This window comes from Onychostoma macrolepis, chromosome 05, assembly GCF_012432095.1.
Source record: "Onychostoma macrolepis isolate SWU-2019 chromosome 05, ASM1243209v1, whole genome shotgun sequence".
In the NCBI taxonomy this organism is placed as follows: domain Eukaryota; kingdom Metazoa; phylum Chordata; class Actinopteri; order Cypriniformes; family Cyprinidae; genus Onychostoma; species Onychostoma macrolepis.
The window spans coordinates 1,307,929-1,330,605 of record NC_081159.1 but is presented as its reverse complement, the minus strand read 5'-3'; the positions used below and the strand labels follow the sequence as shown (position 1 = coordinate 1,330,605).

Sequence of the window (22,677 nt, the reverse complement as noted above, 5' to 3'; positions counted from 1 at the left end):
TTCCCGCGCCCCTGTTACAAAATGTCTCTTTTTTAAATAAACAAAACAGTATCGTGTTTCGCACAAAAGTATTAAGCAGCACAACTGTTTTCAACATAATAATAAATGCTTCTTGAGCATTAAATCAGCATATTAGAATGATTTCTGAAGGATCATGTGACACTGAAGACTGGAGTAATGATGCTGATGAAGATTGAGCTTTGCATCATAAGCATGTGTTTGAAGAACTGAATCAGCCAGAGAGGAATGATCACGATTAAAAGAACTGGTCTACAGCGTATTATCTCAGATGTGTGGTATTAAGCGATGTACAGGGATCTTTCTAGCAGGGTTAATCTAAAATCGGCTCAATAAACAATGTCCCAAGGTGGAAACTTAAGATCTTTTATCTGTTAATCAAGTAACCAGCAGCCCCTTATCTGTGAAGCAGTGTGTCCCCAATTCTAACACGTCCTTCCATATCTTTCCCTGCTGTCTGGTGCAGAGCCAAACTTTGTGGGTTCGGCGCTGGTCCGGGAGAGCCGCAGCAGTAAAGATGGAGACGACGATAAGATCTACTTCTTCTTTAGCGAGAGAGCAGTGGAGCTGGACTGCGACAGCGACCTGACTGTGGCGCGGGTGGCACGTGTGTGTAAGGTGAGAGTAAACTAAAGCATAAAGCACACACACCTCAACTCTATATGACCTGAAGTTTGCATATGTAAAAAAAAATATATATATATATATATATATATGCTTTAAAATATATTTTTACACTTTTTAAAATGTGTTTGCTATTGCAGGACTATTTAAAATTAGTAAAAGGGACTTTGTCATATTAATTGAGAGACTACATTATTATATTGTTATAAAATTATTTATATAAATATTTTGTAATAAAATATACATTTTTATATATAGTAAAAAAAAATGCATTTGTTACATGACATGACTATTTAAAATTACTAGTGAAGCCAGGTTTTTATGATAGCATGTTAACTGAAAGATTACATGAATGTTATTATAAAATATATTTTTATAATGCAGTATATATTATTTATTGTCACTTGTTTCTGCCACGGAATAATACAATAAAAAGTGTAATTTTTTAATTTTTTTTTTTTTTTTCACAACCCAGATTTTTCCCAGAGTTCATATCTCACAATTTGGACGATTCTGAATTGCAAGATTTAAAGAATTGCTAAATGTTAACTGAGAAAAAATTGTGAGTTAAAATGACCAATTGCCTTTTTTTTTCATCCCATGGCAGAAACAAGCTTCCATAATTATTAAATATAATTTTATATTTTTACAAATGTATTTGTCAATGCATTTGTTACATGACATGACTATTTAAAATTACTAGTGAAGGCAGGTTTTTATGATAGCATGTTAACTGAAAGATTGCATGAATATTATTATAAAATATATTTGTGTACTGCAATATATGTTATTTATTGTTGCTTGTTTCTGCCATGGAATAATGCAATAAAAAAGGTAACTCCAGTTTTTTTGCAAGACATAAACGCAGAATTAAAAAGTCAAAATTGTGAGATATTAACTGAGTCAAAAAGTCAGAATTGTGTAACTTTTTTAAACTTGGCATCGCAGGACTATTGAAGGCAAAAAGGGTTTTATGTCATCATATTAACTTGAATATTCTTATAAAATATAGTTTTGTAATAGAATATGCATTTTTAAATATATTTTTATATTTTAAAAAATGCATTTGTCGTACCACATGACTGTTGAGAGTTACTAGTGAAGTTTTTATTATCAAATATATTATTAAATATATTTTTATACTTTAGAAAAGTGTTTGTCATGCTACAGGGCATTAAATTACTAGAGAAAGGGTTAATGACATCATGCTAATTGAGAAATCTGTTTCTCACTGTGGCACGCGTGGCATGTGTGTAAGATGAACACAACCTCTGAACTCACACACAGCAGAGGTAAAGGACCAGAAGGTTGCGAGTGAATTTAACTCTAGGGCGATTGTACCTGTATGAAGCGTTGTGTTAAAATGGCTACTTGCTTCACTTTTCAGGGAGACCTGGGCGGCACACGGACCCTGCAGAAGAAGTGGACCACCTTCCAGAAAGCTCGGCTGATGTGTTCTTTCCCCGAGCGCCACATCACCTTCAATAACCTTCGTGCCGTCTTCACCTTGCCCGGGGCGGACTGGAGGAGCACCAGCTTCTACGGCATCTTCCACGCTCAGTGGTGAGCGAACCCTCCTGTCATACAGACACTACACTGCCAAAAGTATTGGCACCCCCTTCTAATGAACAGGTTTGACTACTTTAGTAATTTCCATGAGTACAAATCTTAATGTTTAAGCATATAATGATATTCTAGGGAATCGTGTGCTTCTAATTTTATAGAAGCAGTTTGGAAAGGAGCCTTTTCTACTCTAACATGATGATGCCTCTGTGTATAAGGCAAGGTTCAAAAAGAAAGTCCTAAACCTAGCTGAAGTCTTTGACATACCTTTACAAATATATATATATATATATATATATATATATATATATATATATATATATATATATATATTTTTTTTTTTTCACTTAAATTCTGAACTTTTTTTTATCAAAGATTCCAGAAAAAAAGCGCATCATGGTTTCCACAAATAATAAGTAGCTCAACTGTTTCCAACATGGATGATGAGAAGAAATATTTCTTGAGCAGCAAATCAGCGAATCAGAATGATTTCTGAAGGATCATGTGACACTGAAGACTGGAGTAATGATGCTGAAAATTCTGCGTTGCTATTACTTGAATAAATGGCATCTATAACTATATATTAAAATAGAAAATAGTTATTTTAAATTGTAATCATATCTTACAATATGACTGTTTTTTCTGTATTTTTGATCAAATAAATGCAGACTTGGTGAGCAAGAGAAATTAAAAATCTTGAGATTTCTGTCAGGATGCTTTGTAGAATTTAAATGAATTGAAAATCAAAGGAAGAAATTTATGTTGATTTTTTTAATTAAAAAAAAAAAAAATATATATATATATATATATATATATATATATATATATATATATATATATATTTCATTTGTAAGTCGCTTTGGATAAAAGCATCTTCTAAATGGCTAAATGTATAAGCAGCACAGGTATATTTGTAGCAATAACCAACAATACATTGTATGGGTCAAAATTATCCATTTTTCTTTTATGCCAAAAATCATTAGGATATTAAGTAAAGATCATGTTCCATGAAGATATTTTGTAAATTACCTACCGTAAATATATCAAAACTTCATTTTTGATTTGTGATATGCATTGCTAAGAACTTAATTTGGACAACTTTAAAGGTGATTATTTAAAAAATTTGACCCTTATGACTGGTTTTGTGGTCCACTGTCACATATATACAAGTCAATGGTGTTTGGTGATGAGTTTTTGGCTCAAGATCTGCATTTAAAGTCACAGCAGAGGTTTCTGCAGACCAGTCAAGTTCTTCCACACTGACTCAATCAATCATTTCTTTTTGAACCTTGTATTATACACAGATGCATTATCATGTTAGAATAGAAAAGGGTTCTGTCCAAACTGTTGCTATAAAATTAGAAGCACACAATTCCCTAGAATATGCTTAAACATTAAGATTTGTGCTCATGGAAATGACTAAAGTAGTCAAACCTGTTTATTAGAAGGGGGTGTCCCAATGCGTTGGCAATATAGTGTATTTCTCTGTAGTTGTGAAAGTCGCTCTGTCCTCTGCTTGTGTAAAAGTGTCACCGTGCCAAACATCCAGCCGTGCTCCTCAAGTGTAGAAAATGCTGCGCTGTCATTATGTTGACAGTAAGGCTATTACAGTAATAAAGCAGCCAATGTAGCGCAGTCGTTTAGTTCAGACTGACTCTTTCTCTTCATCCTTTGCTCTCTCTCAGGGGGGACGTGGACGTGTCTGCTGTGTGTCAGTACCAGATCGGAGAGGTGAAAAACGTGTTCGACGGGCCGTATAAGGAATACAGGGAGTCGTCTCAGCGCTGGGGCCGATATACTGGCACCGTTCCCAGCCCTCGACCCGGAGCGGTGAGCTCAGCAGACGCTGGCCGTGACTAAGCAGCTGGCTAAAAATAGATTTTTGTGCATACAGTCATTTTTCAGCTCGTAAATCAGAAGTTAATAAGTGTCCTGCTGGATTACAACGGTTAAAAAAGATTTTGAGTGAGAGTATGTCAAAAAATAAAAATAAAAATGATCAGAAAAGGCGATTTGGAAAACTTGTTTGTGGAACTTTGGAAAACCAGGTAATATAAGTATAATATAAATATTTTGAGATGAAGCAGAGGAGTATAGTGACGTTTAGCAGGGCCATTCAGAACTTAACTAGAAATTACAAAACTACCAAATTTTGCTATAAGTTTGAACGCAACATATAATCACCGTTGTTAATAGTGTTCACCATCTGTTTGATTATATGTCATTAACTGCTTGATTTTTACTGTACAGTTCTGCCATATGGGCATCAAATTGAGATTTCCACTGATAAGCTACTATTAAATGTAATGTAGAAACTTCAATTTTCTGTAAAGCTGCTTTGCAACAATTTGCATCGTGAAAAGCGCTATACAAATAAGCTTGAATTGAATTGAACTTAAAAATATAATTTACACATTTAGTCATTTAGCAGGAACACATCAAATCAATTTAAAAGTGAAAGTAAAGACTTTGACAGACTTTTACAAATATGCATATATATGCTTTTTCACTTAAATGCTGAACTTTTTTATCAAAGAATCCAGAAAAATCACAGTCTCCACAAATATTAAGCAGCACAACTGTTTCCAACATGGATGATGAGAAGAAATATTTATTGCAAATCAGCATATTAGAATGATTTCTGAAGGATCATGTGACACTGAAGACTGGAGTAATGATGCTGAAAATACAGCGCTGCTGTTACTTGAATAAATGGCGTCTATAACTATATATTAAAATCATAGCTTACAATATGACTGTTTTTTTCTGTATTTTTGATCAAATAAATGCAGCCTTGGTGAGCCAGAGAAAATAAATCTTGAGATTGCTGTCAGGATGCTTTGTAGAATTTAAATGAATTGAAAATGAAAGGCAGAAATGTGTTGTTGTTTTAACTGAAAATATAAAAAAGCTTTGCTTTTCTACTTTATATATTATTAACTTGTATGTATGAAAGAATGCTTCATTTCTCAAAATTCTTTCTTCTTATTTCAGTTCAAGTGGGGTGTATTTTAAATTGGATGAAAAAAAAAAATGTAACACTAAAAATACTTGTCATATACAAAATGACATGCTATAAAGTTAAGTAAAAATCCCTTATCAAGTTAAAAGACCTTCCTCTCTTGTTTTTCCACAGTGCATCACAAACTTTGACAGGGAAAACGGCTACAACAGTTCTCTGCAGCTGCCTGACGCCACGCTAAACTTTGCCAAGAAGCATCCGCTGATGGAGGACCGGGCAGAAGCTCGCCCCCTGCTGCTTACTAAAGGGATCAACTTCACCCGACTAGCAGTGGACAGAGTGAGCTCGCTGGACCAGAGACCCTACAACATGCTCTTCATAGGCACAGGTATGCTATTGAAAGTGAAACACGTAAATGGATTCATGTATGAAAAATGGCCGCAGTATTTCTTCGTCTAGACTAGAGGGTTAGTTTCCTGCATCGTCTTCATTGTTCCTTTGTCTTTTCTTGCACAAGTGTGAATAGAGCAGCCAAAGAAACCATTTTATTAGCCATAATGTTGTGTCTAAGTGGGAAAGTCACCTCTGCCAGTTAATTCCTGTCATGCAGGAAGGTCAGTCCTTCAAATAAAAATTGAAAAGATGTATTTGGCCTTGGCAATCTCACATAAACACACTCACACTTAAAGCTCAGCCATGTGCGTGCGTCTCTTTAAAGCATCCGATGAGTCCAGTATTGCACCAAATGCACTCAAAAGACAAATACAGTACAACTAGCCTTAACCTAGTTAGTTAACAAAAGATTTTCAGAAAAGTAAGCTGTGTCAAATTTTAAACAATTTTGCCTTTTTTAAATAATTATTACTCAGTTGTAATGAAATATTATATTAAACATCAAATTAATTAAGAGACTACATGAATGTTATTATAAAATATATTTTTATCATAAAATATATGCTTTGAAATATATTTGTATACTTTAAAAATGTATTTTTCATATCTTAAGACTTTAAAATTACATTAAAATTACATAAATTACTATTTAAATGGCAAAAGGGTTTAAGGACATTAATTTAGACACTGCATGAATATAATATAAAATATTTATATATATATATATATATATATATATATATATATATATATATATAAATTAAAAATGCATTTGCTATGCCACAGGATTATTTCAAATTACTGTTGAAAGCAAAAGTTTTTATGACATCATATTAGTTCAGAAACTGCATAAATAATATTATAGTGTGTGTATATATATAATTCATATATATATATATATATATATATATATATATACATAAATGATTTGTCATGAACTGTTTAAAATTACTAGTGAAGACAAAAACATCATATTAATTGAAAACTACATGAATATAATAATTATAGTATAATTAAATAAAATATATATATATTTATATATTTGAAAACTTTTACATATTAATTTATCACACTGCAGGACTATTAAAAATTAATAATGATAGTAAAATGGCAAAAAAAAAACACTCCTAAAATATACACATCGCCCTATACATTCAGGCAGAGTTAAACCTCATATCAACTACCGTTAGCTGTTTCGAGGGCAGGCAGCACCTGAGGCAGACTGTGTATGTGTGTGTGTGTGTATGTGTGTGTGTATGTGTGTGTGTGTGTTTGTGTGTGTGTGTGTGTGTGGCGGAGAGAATCAGAGTCTTGGATTGAGGATTAAGAGTGAACATAGATAGTCTGACATGAGCAAAAGTGGCAGGGCGGATTTGTAAAGCACACCCTGTAGCTCTTCCACTCTCCTCCGTTATCCCTTTTCCGCACTCTCCCTTTTTTCTCCTGACGGAGAGAGGGGTCAGTGGCACATTATCTGTGACAAGCACTGTGTGAGAGGACGGGATAAAGTACACACACACATACAGAGTTATGATAGGTCACGGCACCAGCTGGGGTGTATTCAATTTTCCTGCCGTAATCGGCGTAACCTTGTTCCTAAAATCCAATGACGGAGAAATATGCCATGTGTTGATGATGCATTAATGGACTATTTGTCTCTCCTCTCTCGCCTTTTCCCCTCTCCTTCCCCATTCATTTATTTCTCCCCCTATGAATATAATCTATCCCCATCTTTCCTCACTGTTTGTCGTTCAGCGGATGGATGGCTCCAGCGTGTGGTGATTCTGGGTTCAGAAGCTCATGTGATAGAAGAGATCCAGCTGTTTGATCGGCAGCAACCGGTGGACAGCCTCACCATCTCACACAGCAAAGTAATTTCTGATCTCTTTGAGCGCTGCTTGCCTGCCTGACTTGCATTAACCTCTTTTGATCAAACTGAGTTGAAAAACAGAATGCACTGATAACTGAAAATAATTGACTTGCTTGTATTGTTTTACTTCATTCCCAGTGTTGAGGAGTAACTAGTTACATGTAACGGAATTACGGAATTTAATTACAAAACAAGATTTCACTCTATTTTAAGGTGTCCTTGTTACAGAGTAATTGTGCATTTAAGTACTGAGTAATATTAATTAACTTACTATATGGTTAGGGTTACTTGCGTGGAATTATGCATAATTTATTGTTATGTTATTATAATAGTAAGTACATGTAACGTGTAACAAGGACACCTTAAAATAAAGTATTACCCAAAATAAATGTAACTGTAATGTGTTTTTCTCAGCAGTTACCAGTGTTGGGTGTAACGCGTTACTAAGTAACTAAGTACTAAGTACTTATCCACTGAAAAAGTAAAGTAAGGGATTACAGCTCATTTTTAGGTAATTTAATTACAGTTACTTATAAAGTACTTGCCTAATACAGTAAATAATTTCAACAATCCTGAAATCAATAATGAATTTGAAATCTAAATTTACCGTCTAAAGATGAAATTGAATGCAGCGTCTTTAACCCTCTGCGCGCCAGGCACGTTCACTTTCAGTTTTTCCTGATTCACAGAGAAATCTTAAATACTCAGATACAGATAAAACTAAAATCAATCGAATCTAAAAAGGGCCTTCTTTTATTTGTGTACACTGACAATAACAACAAAACATTGTGCTTTTACAAAATAAACAAAACAAACAGGGTGCACTTTCTGCCGTCTATGTCTCTGTGAGCAACTTTCAACGCGTCACAAACGCGAATATTTGACACAGAGACATGAGAAATATGTCTATCGAAAGCTTGTGTGTCTACTTTTAAATGAACGAATTCAAATCGAAAACAAATATTCCTGATTATGTAATCTGTATGAAACTAAAGCGAGGTACAATCTTTCCTGTATCTGAGCTTGAAGTGTCTACTTTTAATTAGAACGAATTTAAATTGAAATCGAATATTCTCTGATTATGTAGGCTAATCCTTATGAAACTAAGTTGCGAGGTTCAGTCTTTCCCGTATCTGAGCTCATTATATGCTGTCACCTGCGCGCAAACACCCTCATCTAGATGCAAAAAATTGATTTAAAAAAAAATCAAGATTTGTCTAAATTTCATCGTTTTTTGAAAGAAGTCCTGCTGAGGAATTAACCTCAGAAGAACAGCGCGATCTGACACGGCTTTATTCAGCAGAGAAGATCATTTATGGATTTTACGGATTTTACTTGTTGGGCTTTTCCTGAACATCTTGCCAAACTGAAATGTATTGTTTAACTTTTCTTAAGCTTTTTTGTTATTCAGATATTTTGTTATTCAGAGTATTTCTATTTGTTAACCAAAGAAGGTTACATTTTTTTTTTTAAATGTTTAAGTATTACAGTTGTTTTAAAGCTAAAAGGCTAAACTTATTCTATGTTTGACTCAAATTGAAAGAATAAAGAGTTTAATTTCTATTAAGGTTTATAGGGATTCTAAGATGTAGCCTAATTAGCGATTTGAACAATTAAGTTACTTATTGAGTAACTAAGTTAATTTTCAGACAGAGTAATTAGTAAAGTCATTTAAATACAATATTGATGATGTAATGTTACTTTTTGAAAGTAACTTACCCAACACTGGTAGTTACTGAGAATTTGTAATTACATTACAGTTACTTATGAAAATGTTAATGAGTGCAAAGAGGGTTACATCTGAATATGTTCACACACATACAGATTTGTATGATTTCTTTCCCAAATTGCACTGACTGCTCTAAAATATGAGACACCAGTGTTTTAGGACACAGAATATTTTCCTATAACATGCTTATTTGATAACGGTTTTATTTCCTATTTTGGTTTATGTATATGCTTTATTTTTTAAGATTGACTGCTTTTTTCCAAAGCATTGTTAGATGCCAGTGTTTCCTGTCATAGTTATGCAATGATTTGATTTCAAAAACAGTTTCATAGCTATTAAACTATTTCTTGTTATGATTTTAAATCTGTATTTAACCTCTGTATATAACAAAAAAAGTAAAAAGAGCTGCTAACGTCTGATTTTGTGGTGGCTGTGCTTTAAATTAAATTATTATAATCTTAAATCAAATGATGAAGGATTCTGAAAGTCTGACAGAATCAGTGTTGAGTGTTGAGTTTAGTGTTGAGTTTAGTGTTGAGTTCCACTGTAAGGTTAACCCTGCTTGTTTAAAATGTTTGAAAATGAATAATAGTTGAAAACATTCATTAGAAATTTAGAAAAGTAATGAAAAAGTAATGAAATGTAATCAGTTACATTACTTTAATAAAGTAATTGAAATAGTGACACTACTTATTACATTTTAAACAGGGTAACTTGTAATCTGTAACCTTTTACATTTGTAAAGTAACCTTCCCAACACTGTTCAAATCTTCCCATTCGTTCTCCATAGAAGTATTTGTACATTGGCTCCCGCTCGGAGGTTCTTCAGCTGCCCTTGGCAAACTGCAGCCGCTACCATTCACAGCCAGACTGCCTTCTGTCCCGAGATCCATACTGCGCCTGGGACAGCGAGGGACGCGCTTGTGTCCGCATCGACCTCCACCGCGGGTACGTTCATCTGTCTTTGAGTTGCTTCTGCATCCGCTAACATCCTTTCAGTGTTTGGGGAGGAACTAGTTACATGTAATTACAAAATAAGGTAACACTTTATCTTAAGGTGTCCTTGTTACACGTTACATATACTGATTATTATAATAACCAGTGTTGAGGAATAACTAGTTACATGTAACGGTGTTACATAATTTAATTACAAAATAAGGTTACGCTTTATTTTAAGGTGTCCTTGTTACAGTGTAATTATATATTTAAGTACTGAGTAATATTAATTAGCTACATGTGCTTACTATATGTTTAGGATTAGGGTTTGGTTTAGGGTTACTTGCATGTAATTATGCATAATTAATTGTTATTATTATAGCCGTACATGTAACATGTGTAACAAGGACACCCAAAAAGTATTGCCCAAAATAAATGTAACTGTAATCTGTTACAGTTACTGATAAAAAAAAATTGAAAAAAAAGTGTAATTAAATTAGTTACTTATGAAAATGTTACATCTTACAACGGGGGTTACATCTGATTTTTTTTTTTTTTTCCACACATATATTGATTAAATTTATTTATTTTATGAATTGACTGCTCTAAAATATGAGAGGCCGATGTTTCAGGAGTTTGGGACACATACTTATTCAATTACTGTTTTATTTCCTATTTGGGTTTATGTATAGGCCTTTGCTTTATTTTTTTAAAGATTAACTTTTATATTCTGTATTTAACCTCAGAACGATCTTAAAGTAAAAAGAGGTGCTAAAGTCTGATTTTGTGGTGGCTGTGCTTTAAAAATACATTATTATAATCTTAATTCAAATGATGAAGTATTCTGAAAGTCTGACAGTAATCAGTGTTGAGGTCTACTGTAAGGTTCACCCTGCTTGCTTTAAATGTTTGAAAATAATTAAAAGTTGAAAACATTAGAAATTTAGAAAAGTAATCAGTTACATTACTCGAATAAAGTAATTGAAATAGTTACTCTACTTACTACATTTTAAATCGGCTAACTTGTAATCTGTAACTGATTACATTTCTAAAGTAACCTTCCCAACACTGCTTCCTTTCACCATCATCCATCCGCTGCTTCGCTCATGTCTGTTGTGCTCGCCTCTTTATTTTCTTTCTGTTTCTCTGCCGCTCGCTCTTCATCATTTTGCAAAGGCTTTCCCTTTCCGCCCCCTCTGTTCTCCTCCACAGGACCCTCTTTGTACTTTTAAGCTGCATCCCTATAGCAGTGTGTCTAACAGCCTTCTGACACATCGTCAATGTTTGTGCTCCCCCCCACAGCTCCACATCCACACTCTCGCAGGACCTCATGCTGGAGAGGTTCAGCCGAGGAAAAGCCAAGTTTGATAAGCCTTTCTCCATCCCCAGTCCAGGTACGTCAGACTTACGCTGCCCCCTGCAGGCCTGTGCCCCTGTGGTGATCGCTTTTCCATTAGAGGTCCCATACACTTCAATGATTCAACAGGATTACTGACAAAAAAGCAACAGTGACTGATATATACAGTGCTTAACACATTTATTAGACCACCTGTCACAAGAGAAAACACTAATATTTTATGAATCTGTCAAAAACTGCCGCGGTATATATATATATATATATATAGAAAGGGTGAAAGGGTTTTTTCCCCCCAATAATTAAACACTGCGTCTTCAGAGTTGGTATTTTGGCTTTATATATGATCGGACACTTGCACTTAATTTCTTAAAATCAAACTCAAATGGAGTTAACAAGGTTTTTGACGACCGAATGACAGAGATCTGTGTTTTGTCCATCATTACGGCCAGGATCTGCGGTAGTAAATAAATAGCATCACGTTTTCATTAGTTTGCATTTTTAAAGTTTATTGTAGCTATATGGGCACTCAATTTCTCTTGTTGTTTAATACATTTGACCAAAATCTCACGATATAAAAGACGAACCGCTATGCACAGGATATTTAAAACGTACAGAAGTGAATTGGCTACAACTAGACAGAAAATGCTAAGACAGAGTGCTCTTTAAACATACAAAAACATTAGCCTTTATAGACAGTGTTTCTTGAGTAAAGGAAACGATGCTCTTATTCAAACTGATCAGTTCTTTATTTACCCTTGCATTGTGAAGAAGTAGATGTCTGTCTACAAACTGCGCGTCGTGGCGCTTCATTCTGAATGTATCAACTGTAATTGGGCATCTGAATAAAAAAATAAAGTGCTTTATTATTTTTTCTGCCTTTCATGTAAAACAGTAAATTTGAAAATTCATGGATAACAACAGCAATTATATTTTGGCATTAGAAATTCTACTGTGACTAAAGAGCTTACACACACTGGTGGATTAACCATTACAGAAACATAAAAAAATTATTTTGGTAATCACCAGTACTGTTGGTTTAGGGCAGCTGTGGCGCAAACCTTACACTGGGTGGTGGTCTAATAAATTTGTTAAGCACTGTATGAACTAACATATTTATATTAATGTTAATGTTAATGAAAATGAATATACATATATATATATATTATTTAAAACTAATTTAATTTTAAAAATTACAAAAAAATAATACCAGACAAATATTAACAATGCAGAAAAAAGAAAAAAATTATATAAAGAATATAATTTTGTTTTAAATAATTTAATTATTGTCAATAGCTGAAGAGAAACAGTACATTTTTAGCAGAAATCATTACTAAAAAAATGCAAAATGTAAAAGAATTAAGACTATATTATTACATTTATTTAATTTTATTTATTTATATTGTTATTTAGAAAATAAAATATCATCTCATATATATATATATATATATATATATATATATATGAAGAGTGTGTTTCAGTGGTACAGTATTGTGTTAGCAGCAAAAGGTCGTGGGTTCAATTCCCAGGGAACACACATACTGATTAAAAAGAAATGTATAGCCTGAATGCACTGTAAGTTGCTTAAAGCATCTGCTAAATGCATAAATGTAAAAGCAGCTTTTCAAAGCGCTGAACAATGTAATCAAATACAATAAAAAGCTAAACAAAATCAATAAGCAAATGCAAGTTTTAAAAAATATGTCTTAAGTTGAACTTTAAAACCAACATAATTCTGAACTTCCCTAAGTTCAAGAGGCAGAGAATTCCAAAGGACAGGGGCATAGAAAGAGAAAGCCTTGTCACCCGTATATCTTAGACGTGTTTGAGGAACAACCAACAAGTTTGACTGAGAGGAGCGCAATCTACGACTAGGAGTGTATGGATGCAACAATTTTGCGAGGTAATGAGGTGCCAGGCCATGTAATGCTTTAAAAGTAAGCATCATAATTTTAAAATCCACTCTAAACCTGACCGGGAGCCAGTGCAAAGATTCTAACACTGGAGTAATATGACTGTCAATGCTAGTCCCAGTTAAAATCCTGGTGGCTGAATTTTGTACATATTGCAACTTATCAAGTGTAGATTTAGAAGCTCCAGCTAAAAGAGCGTTACAATAGTCTAAACGTGAGACGACAAAGGAATTTAAAACTTAAATTCTGTAAAATTTAACATAGGGCGCAATAATCTTGCGATATTTCTGAGGTGGAAAAAAGAGGTTTTAACAGTGCTCTGGATGAAAGAATCAAAAAACAGATTAGCATCAAAAATAACTCCAAGATTCCTCACTCGACTCTGGACTTCCAAAACAGAGCCATCCAGAGTCAGGGACAGATGGCCAGCTTTAGAAATTTGATGACGGGAACCAATAAGCATAACTTCAGTTTTATCACCGTTCAAACACAAGAAATTATTATCCATCCATGTTTTAATCTCAATAATGCAGTCAGACAAATAAGCAACGTCAAGGCGCTATAAATCTGCGTATCGTCGGCATACAAATGATAATGAAGGCCGAGCAATCTCAAAAGGTGGCCTAAAGGTGACAAATAAATATTAAAAAGTAAAGGGCCTAAAACCGACCCCTGAGGGACACCAGTTGAGACAGAGCTAATCTCGGACCTATAACCACCCATAGAAACAAACTGGGAATGGTCAGTAAAATAAGACCGCAACCACTTCAAGGCAGTCCCAGACACACCAAACACTCTTTCAAGACGAGTAAGTAATAGACTGTGATCCACAGTATCAAACGCGGCTCTTAGATCAAGAAGAATAAGAACAGATGTTGCACCAGAGTCGGAAGACAACTCATTGGTCAACAAATCAACAAATCATTGGTGACCTTGACCAAGGCAGTCTCATTTACTGTGAAATTTACGAAAACCCGACTGAAGAGGTTCAAAAAGGTTATTAACTGTGAGATGATTACACAAATGAGAGGCAACAATACGCTCAAGTAATTTTGCCAAAAATGGGAGATTTGAAATAGGATGAAAGTTATTGAAATCGTCTAGTGCAATGTTTTCTTTTTTAGGTACAGGGGTTACAGCAGCAAGGTTTAATGCTGCTGGAACAACCCCAGTCTGTAAGGAATCATTTATAATACTGAGAACAACAGGACACAAAGCATCAAAGCAAGATTTAAATAAGCTAGTGGGAATAGGGTCAAGCAAGGGAGTGGTAGATTTCATGCTAGATACCTCCCGTTTCAGAGTCTCAGTATCGAGTTTAGGAAAGTTAATAAGAGAAACACCAGTGAACTCAGGTGAACAGTGACATGTGGTAGTAGAAACAGGTGAAACAGAAATTTGTTTACGAACATTATCAACTTTTGAATTGAAAAATTGAAGAAATGAATTACATAACTGCTGAGAAACAGGCATGGTAGAAACAGCATCAACTTGAAGCAGACAATTTATAGTTTGAAGCAAGTGTCTCGGGTTTTCTTGGTTGTTTTCAATAGTCTGAGAAAAATAAGAAGATCTTTCAGACTCAGTTAATACTCTGTATTCACCCAGAAGATCCTTCCAAGCTAGATAGTAAACATTCAAGCTAGTGAGCAGCCATTTACGCTCCATTTTCCGACAGGCAGCCTTCTTAGTGCGCAGATTGTCATTATACCATGGAGCAGAACGAGCAAAAGTAACCTTGCATGTCCTCAGAGGAGCAAAAGTGTCTTAAGTTAGCAATAAGAGTATTATTCAACTGTGAAACTTTCTCGTCCAACAATGTTAAATGCAAATCACCTAAAATGCAAATGACAGAATTCGAAAAAGCAGTTTGAACAATAGATTTCCACTTCCGAAATGTTACAGTTCGAGGGGTACGCACACTTGGTCGATGTAATGGTCCGACAGACCAATGTCAACAGATGATAGCTGAGATGCAAATGAGCCATTTGTAAGGACAAGGTCCAGTGCCTTTGCAATGTGTCGGTCTTGTTACCAACTGCGAAAAGTTAAAACAGTCAGCAAAATCAGATATAAAAGCTGCATGAGACTTCATTTTAGGTGGTTTGTAGACAGTAGCAACGATTGTAGAAGTAGAATCAGAGACACTTAAGACCAAGGACTCAAATGTTGAATAATGAGGAATGGTCACAGCACTGACGTTGAACTGCCAATTGTAGACAGCAATAATACCACCACCTCTGCCAGATGACCTCGGGAGGTTTAAAGTTCCAAATCCAGGAGGAGTGATCTGATTAAACAGTCGTCCATCATCTCCTTTATGCCCTGATTCAGTTAAAAACAGAAAGTCCAAGTTTTTATCAGAGATTAGATCGGCTAAAAGCAGCACCTTATTATTCACAGAGTGGGCATTAAACAATGCAGCATGAATCGGGCTATGTGATGAAGATGGCTGTGGTTTATCCTCCACGCAGGGGACAGATCATAGAAATTTCTATGATTGATGCCAGTGGAAGGCAAACAGTTAATCTTATGCTGGCATGTAGTGACAAAATTAAATATATTAGGAGAAGATGAGAGAAAAAGTCTGTGCTTCGAGCCCCAATGTATGTATCGTTTAGGACGCAGCAAGTCAGCATCTTGACAAAGTTCGTAAGAGTCTTTAGGTAAACGATAAGAAAACTGTTTTAAGCTCAAAAGTTGGCGTGCAGTGTACCTTAGGGCCATAGTCTTTAAGTCCACGTAAACGGCCGGTCCAGATTGAATCCCTGAAGCACACCGTGAGCTCAATGTCACAAGATCCACATGCACAGCCGGTCCACACAGTCAATTCTCCTTAGCACGCCGCAAGTTAATCCAAGTGGAGTGCAGAAATAAAAGCAACAATCCAAAATATATAAAATGGCACAACCACATCGCAGCCGCAAAAGTGGAGTAAAAAATAGATAAATAAAATTAATAATAAAATAATGTAGCCGAACAAGGACGGTAAGAGCAGCGGCAGCCAAACGCGCCAGTGTTCCCTCAGCAGCCCCGGAAAACCAAATACAACTTGATGATTAAATTCATGATTGAATTTGTATCAATCAATATGAAATTAAATATGATCAAAGAAGGCTGTGAAAATTAATCTGCATTGTTAATCCTTTTGATCTTTTATTAAAAAAATTCACAAAAATCTAACCTTTCATTGGATAATAAGAATTTAAACAAATTTAATAAATTGTTTTTCTCAAATACACGTTGGACACAATTATTGGCACCCCTAGAAATTCTTATGAGTAAAATATCTCTGAAGAATATTCCCATTCATATTCACAATTTTGAGCACTCCAGGGTGATTATGAACATGAAATTATCCAGCCATGGCTTCCTGTTTCACAGAAATATAAATAGGAGGGAAAACAAAGCCCAAATTCCCTTAATCATCATCACAATGAGAAAAACTAAAGAATATATTTCTGATGTGCAGCAAAAAATAATTGAGCTTCACAAATTAGTGAAGTGGCTTTAAGAAAAGAGCTAGAGCAGTGAAAATTCCCATTTCCACCATCAGGGCAATAATTAAGAATTTCCAATCAACATAAAATGTTATGAAACTGCCTGGAAGAGGACGTGTGTCTATATCGTCCTAATGCACGGTGAGGAGGAGAGTTTGAGCGGCTAAAGACTCTCCAAGGACCACAGCTGGAGAATTGCAGAAAATAGTTGAGTCTCGGGGTCAGAAAACTTTTTTTAAAAATGGTCAAACAGAAGCTACATCAGCACATGTTGTTCGGGAGGGTTTCAAGAAAAATTCTCCTCGCTCATCCAAAAACAAACTCCAGCATATTCAGTTATCAGACACGACTGGAACTTCAAATGGCACTGGCTTCTATGGTCAGATGAAACTAAAAATGAGCTTTTAGCAGCAAACACTCAAGATGGGTTTGGTGAACACAGGGATAAAAGTACCCCATGTGTACAATGAAATATACTGCTGTATTTATGATGTTGTGGGCCTATATTTCTGCTGGAGGTCCTGGACATCTTGTTTAGACGCATGGCATCATGGATTCTATCAAATACCAACAGATAAAAAATCAATAAGTGACTGACTCTGTTAGAAATCTTATAATGGGCCATGTTTGGATCTTCCAACCGTACAATAATCCAAACACTGAGCACAAAACCAAGCTTCTGCTGGTCATTCCAGTCCTCTGACCTGAACCCTGTAGAACATGAGTGACCTGAAGAGAAGCTGCTGTGAATCTAAAGGGTCTGGAGTGATTCTGGATGAAGGAATGGTCTCTGATCTCTTGTCAGGTGTCTCTAACCTCATCAGGCATTATAGGAGAACATTTAGAGCTGTTAAACTGGCAAATGGAGGTTTCAGAAAGTATTGAATAAAAGGGTGCCGTTAATTGTGGCCAATGTGTATTAGAGAAAAACATTTATTTCATAATGATATTTCCCCCCATTTTAAATTCTTATTATCCAATGAAAGGTTAGATTTTTGTGATTTTTTTTAATAAAAGATTAAAAGGATTAACAATGCAGATTAATTTTCACAGCCTTCTTTGATCATATTTACCAACGGTATATATATGTTGTTGTTTTTTTAGCAGAAACTATTAATAAAACAAAATGCAAAATGTAAAAACAAATGAAGACTATATTATTACATTTATTTAATTTTATTGATTTGTATTATTATTTAAAAAATAAAATATCATATATTAATGTTGTTGTTGTTGTTTCCCCAGATCATTCTAGGTTGCGAAATGTGACTGTGGTTGTTGGGTCGGATCTGGTTTTGCCCTGCCATCTGGTTTCCAACTTGGCCCAGCCTTTCTGGGAGCTCAATGAACGTGAGCTCGCCCTGGTGGAAGGTGAGGCCCCGGGGCCCCGATTCGACCGAGCCTCCGTGCCCTCGTCATCCCCCAAGCCGGGCCCCTTCAAGCGGGCCGCTACATCTGCTACTCGGAGGAGCAAGGCGTGAAGTTCCAGACGGAAAGGTACCAGGTGGCGGTGGTAGCCAGCGCACCTGTCTTCATGGAGGCCCGCGCTCCGGATGGAAGCATGGGTTTGTTCTGGGTCCTGGTGATCACTTTGGGAGCTGCTTGTCTGTTGCTGCTCATTGCATCTTTGTATCTTCGTAGAAGATTAAAGTTGGCGCTGGGAAAAGGTGCGGAAATGAAGCCGCTGGAGAGCACTTTGGTGTACCCCATTACTTTACCCAAAGAGCCTCCGAGTCGCCCGTCATTCGTGCCGAGCAAGATGGCAAACGACGAAGATCGCTTTTGGGAAACAGGGGCGAATTATTACTACTCAGACGGCTCCCTAAAAATCGTGCCTGGGCATGCATTGTGCTCCACCGGAAGCTCGGCATCCCCGAGCACGATTCCCGGTCAGCCCATTCACTCGCCGAGCAGGTTAAGCCTCACCAACATCCGGAGCTCAAGCGCCAACGGATACATCCGGCTCAATCTGGGCACGGCCGGAGACGAGAGATCCAGCATCCAGGGAATCGGGATAGGCGGCCGAGAGAGCGACTACTCCAGTCCATTCAAAGAGGAGCTCCGGAAAACTCTGCAGCAGAGGAGCGTGCTTCCCGACGCCAATCCCGAGGAGTCTTCTGTGTAAATCTCGCAGGAAGACCGCAGAAAACCTCACCTACCTCCCTCCTGCTTGGGGAACTCTCTTCATCCGCAAACTCTTTCTTCTCTGTCAGCACTTCCATCTCCTGTGCCATAAGGCCACCGTGCTTCACGACATTCCCTTGGATTATTCTGGTTCTCGCACTACTAACATTTGTCTGAGACTGAACAGAGCTTTTGTAAATGTCTGTATTTGAAGGACCGGAGCGACAGGGCCTCGTGTTGATCTTGGCTAAACCACAGGTACATCTCTGAGAGGAACCCAACCAGCCAAATGTAGCCGTCAGTCTGATCTGCGCAGGGCAGGCGTCTGATAACAGATCCCTATCATTTGGCAAGAGGATGCCAGGATGAGTTTATTTTTGACGTCGTGAGGTTGCTCGCCTCAGGTGTTTGAACACGTTTTTTTGCACCCTTAGAGAGAGGAGACGAGGACATGCATAAACTCAAACCGCTTGATGACAATCACGCTCGAGGAACGCAGAGGAGAAATGATAAAAAAACAAAACACAACCGAGTGAGCTGTAAAACCGAAACAGGACTGATGCTTTGCCTTTCTTTCTTCGCAGCTCAATAACTTTTTTAAAACATTAGTAAGTCTTTTTTCTGAGAATGTGTTCTGAGACTAATATATTGTGGGGTTTTTCCATGTCTGTTTATTGCAAGGATTTCTTCTTCTACTTCTTCTTTTTTTACGATTGATAGTTTCATCTAAAATGTGAAAGGATTATCAGTGCTAGTAGCATGCAACAGAATGTTGTACTAAGACTGTGTTGGATGTGACAGCAAGTGCATTACTGTATATATTTGGCTTGAGCTGCCAAATGAAGTACAACCCCGGTGTTTGCCTACATGATAAAGCAGGTGAATGAAGCCACATGAAGGAATGAAACCTTCCTTCTGGACTAGTATAGAAGACTCTGCCCACGTTATGAAGCCGAATTGTTCTGCGTGAAAGGGATCCTTTACAGACTACAAGGAGCTGGACTTTTTAAAGAAGTCCAGAATGAATGGCAGAGGCTACGGCTGATTAAACACAGGTGAGACTGCACCAAATCCTATATTTGGGATGTTTACGTGATTTGAAATTATATGAAGGCGTGAGACCTGTTTGAAATTATACTTTACCGTTCAAAAATTGGCACGATTGGTACGAGTCTCTCATGAGTCACCAAGGCTGCATTTATTTGATCAAAAATGCAGTAAAAACTGTAATATTGTGAAATATTATTACAATTTAAAAGAACCGTTTTCTATTTGAAAATAGTTTCAAATATAATTAATTGCTGCGATGCAAAGCATCATTACTCCAGTCTTTAGTGTCACATGGTCCTTCAGGAATCATTCAAATGTGACCCTGGACCACAAAAGCAGTCATAAGGGTCAATTTTTCAAAATGATGAATAAATAAGCTTTCTATTGATATATGGTTTCTTAGGATAGGACAATATTTGGCCGAGATACAACTATTTGAAGAAAAAAAAAATCTAAATATTGAGAAAATCACCTTTAAAGTTGTTCAAATGAAGTTCTTGGCAATGCATATTACTAATCAAAAATGAAGTTTTGATACATTTACAGTAGGAAATTCACAAAATATCTTCATGGAACATGATCTTTACTTAATATCCTAATGATTTTTGGCATAAAAGAAAAATGGATAATTATGATATTGTTGGCTATTGCTACAAATATACCTGTGCTGCTTATGACTGCTTTTGTGCTCCAGGCTCACAAATATGCAATATTTATTTGAGACAGAAATGATTTGTTAAGTATTCATTTCTTTAAAGAGCCCAAACCTTTGAACGGTAGTGTATAAAACCAGCAAACTATTGATAGATTAAAAGATATCCTGTGTTTAACAATATAACAACAACAACAACACTAAACATAACTCGTATTATCATTATTGTTAATTTTGAATATTCAATGATTTGTATGTGTTTTGTTTAAAAATACAACAAAAACACTGTTAACAGACATATTTTGACTTGATTTTGTCTGAATAACCTATAAAAGCTATAACCTGACTCTCTTTTGTCTTTCAGTGTGGGCTTTGCAACTCTTAAAGACTAAATACAAAAACAGGGTCAAAAAAGAAAGTAGAGGACATTTCGTTCCGTTGACTTTGATTGTGAAGACAAATGAAGGAGATTTTCCATTTTTTTCGTGACCCTGCGGGTGGAGAGGCACTACGATGCTCATCACGGATCCATACTTTGTTGCATGATGTTCTGCAAAATGTATTGTATCAGTTTCAACGACAAAACAATAGTCTCATGTATTTCAGAAAAGGAAGAAAAACCAAGTTTTCGTACCTGTGCCTCTTCACCTCGGGTGAAGCCAAAGCAGACTGCAGACATGTTTCTTCCGTTCCCTGTTTTTCGTTTCTTTTTATTCTCTGTTTTTATGTTCTGGAATTTGTCCATTGCACAGAACTCAAGTGTTGTCTGAAATCTTTGTTACTACTACTACTCTTGTTTTGGTGGAATGCTATTCTTTGTGGCATGAGAGCTTTACGATTTTCTCAAGCGGCTTTCCATTCTGTCATTGGCTCTTTTCTAGTCTACAATCTAGTGTGCGCCGCACTGCAGAAGAGGGAAGTTTACACTTGTCAGAAAAGATCTTTGTACTAAAAAGACCGTCGAGAAATGTCAGATTAACGAGGACCCAATCCTTTCTGCCAGGACTTCTCAGGGTGGGCTTCTGACTCTCTTGAAATTGTGAAATTTCACCGTTCTTAATTTCATTAATCGCTTTGATAAGCCTGTCTAATGACTTAAAGTCAGACATAATTTCACTGAGTGACCAGAAGTGTTGCATATGCTTGTTTGCATCATGCATGGCTTTTTTGTACTGACCGGTATTTCCTGCTTGATTAGAAAAAAGAAAAAAAAGAAAAATACGGTCATCTCAGTTCATCTCACATGGCTTTAAACCTGCTGTTACTTTGTGAGTTTTTGTATTTACGAAATTCTCTTTTCTTGCAATTCAAGATATCTTTAAAAAATCTTGCTGTTATTTTTTTTTTTTTTTTTTTTTTTTTAGGTAATTATGTTAAGTAACTTATTTTGCTTGTACAAAAAGTGGATATTTATTACCATTGTACATATGCCCTTATTTTTTATATATGTATATATCAACAGAAAATAAAAGTAGAGATCAGTTCACAGCGAGTAGGTTGTGTTTGCTTATTTGAGTGTTCGGCTGACTTTAAAATGCCATGGAAATGTCAAGTGTTACATTTGCTTAATGCAGAATGTCTATATAGTGCTTTTCATACTGATTCTGCTAAAAAATATTTCCATTCAGTGTTTGGTTAACCTCATGGAGTCCAGACACTACACTTGGACAATAACCAAAAGTGCAGTCTCTGCTGCTTATACACTGAAAAAAAAAAAAAAAGATTCGTTGAATTTACAAAAAAAAATGTAAGGTAAGTGATTGCAATCAAATTATTTTAGATACATTTAAAAAAACACATTTAGTTGACTAACTTTCAACAATTTTTTTGTTGTTTGCAACCTTAAAAAATGTATCATAGTATCATTTTTGTCATGTTTTTCGCTTTAATATCATGCATCTGAACAGAAGAAAGAGGGCCATTATCTGCAAAATATTTGCTTTCTAAGTTGACACTGTATCTTTCTTCCACCCGCCACTGATATATATA

At 35.8% G+C, this 22,677-nt stretch overlaps 1 protein-coding gene across 1 annotated transcript in view; it reads left to right on the top strand.

Annotated features, from left to right (window-relative positions):
- Positions 1-22,173, top strand: part of sema4c (sema domain, immunoglobulin domain (Ig), transmembrane domain (TM) and short cytoplasmic domain, (semaphorin) 4C) — an 81,552-nt gene extending 59,379 nt beyond the window's left edge. Inside the window, 10 exon segments of the mRNA XM_058775313.1 lie at positions 485-636; positions 2,030-2,205; positions 3,891-4,035; positions 5,342-5,555; positions 7,316-7,431; positions 9,950-10,107; positions 11,398-11,489; positions 18,108-18,257; positions 18,260-20,041; positions 21,053-22,173. Of these exon segments, the coding sequence (XP_058631296.1) occupies positions 485-636; positions 2,030-2,205; positions 3,891-4,035; positions 5,342-5,555; positions 7,316-7,431; positions 9,950-10,107; positions 11,398-11,489; positions 18,108-18,257; positions 18,260-18,987 (1,931 nt within the window). The 3' untranslated portion in view covers positions 18,988-20,041; positions 21,053-22,173.
- The last annotated feature ends 504 nt before the right edge of the window (positions 22,174-22,677 follow it).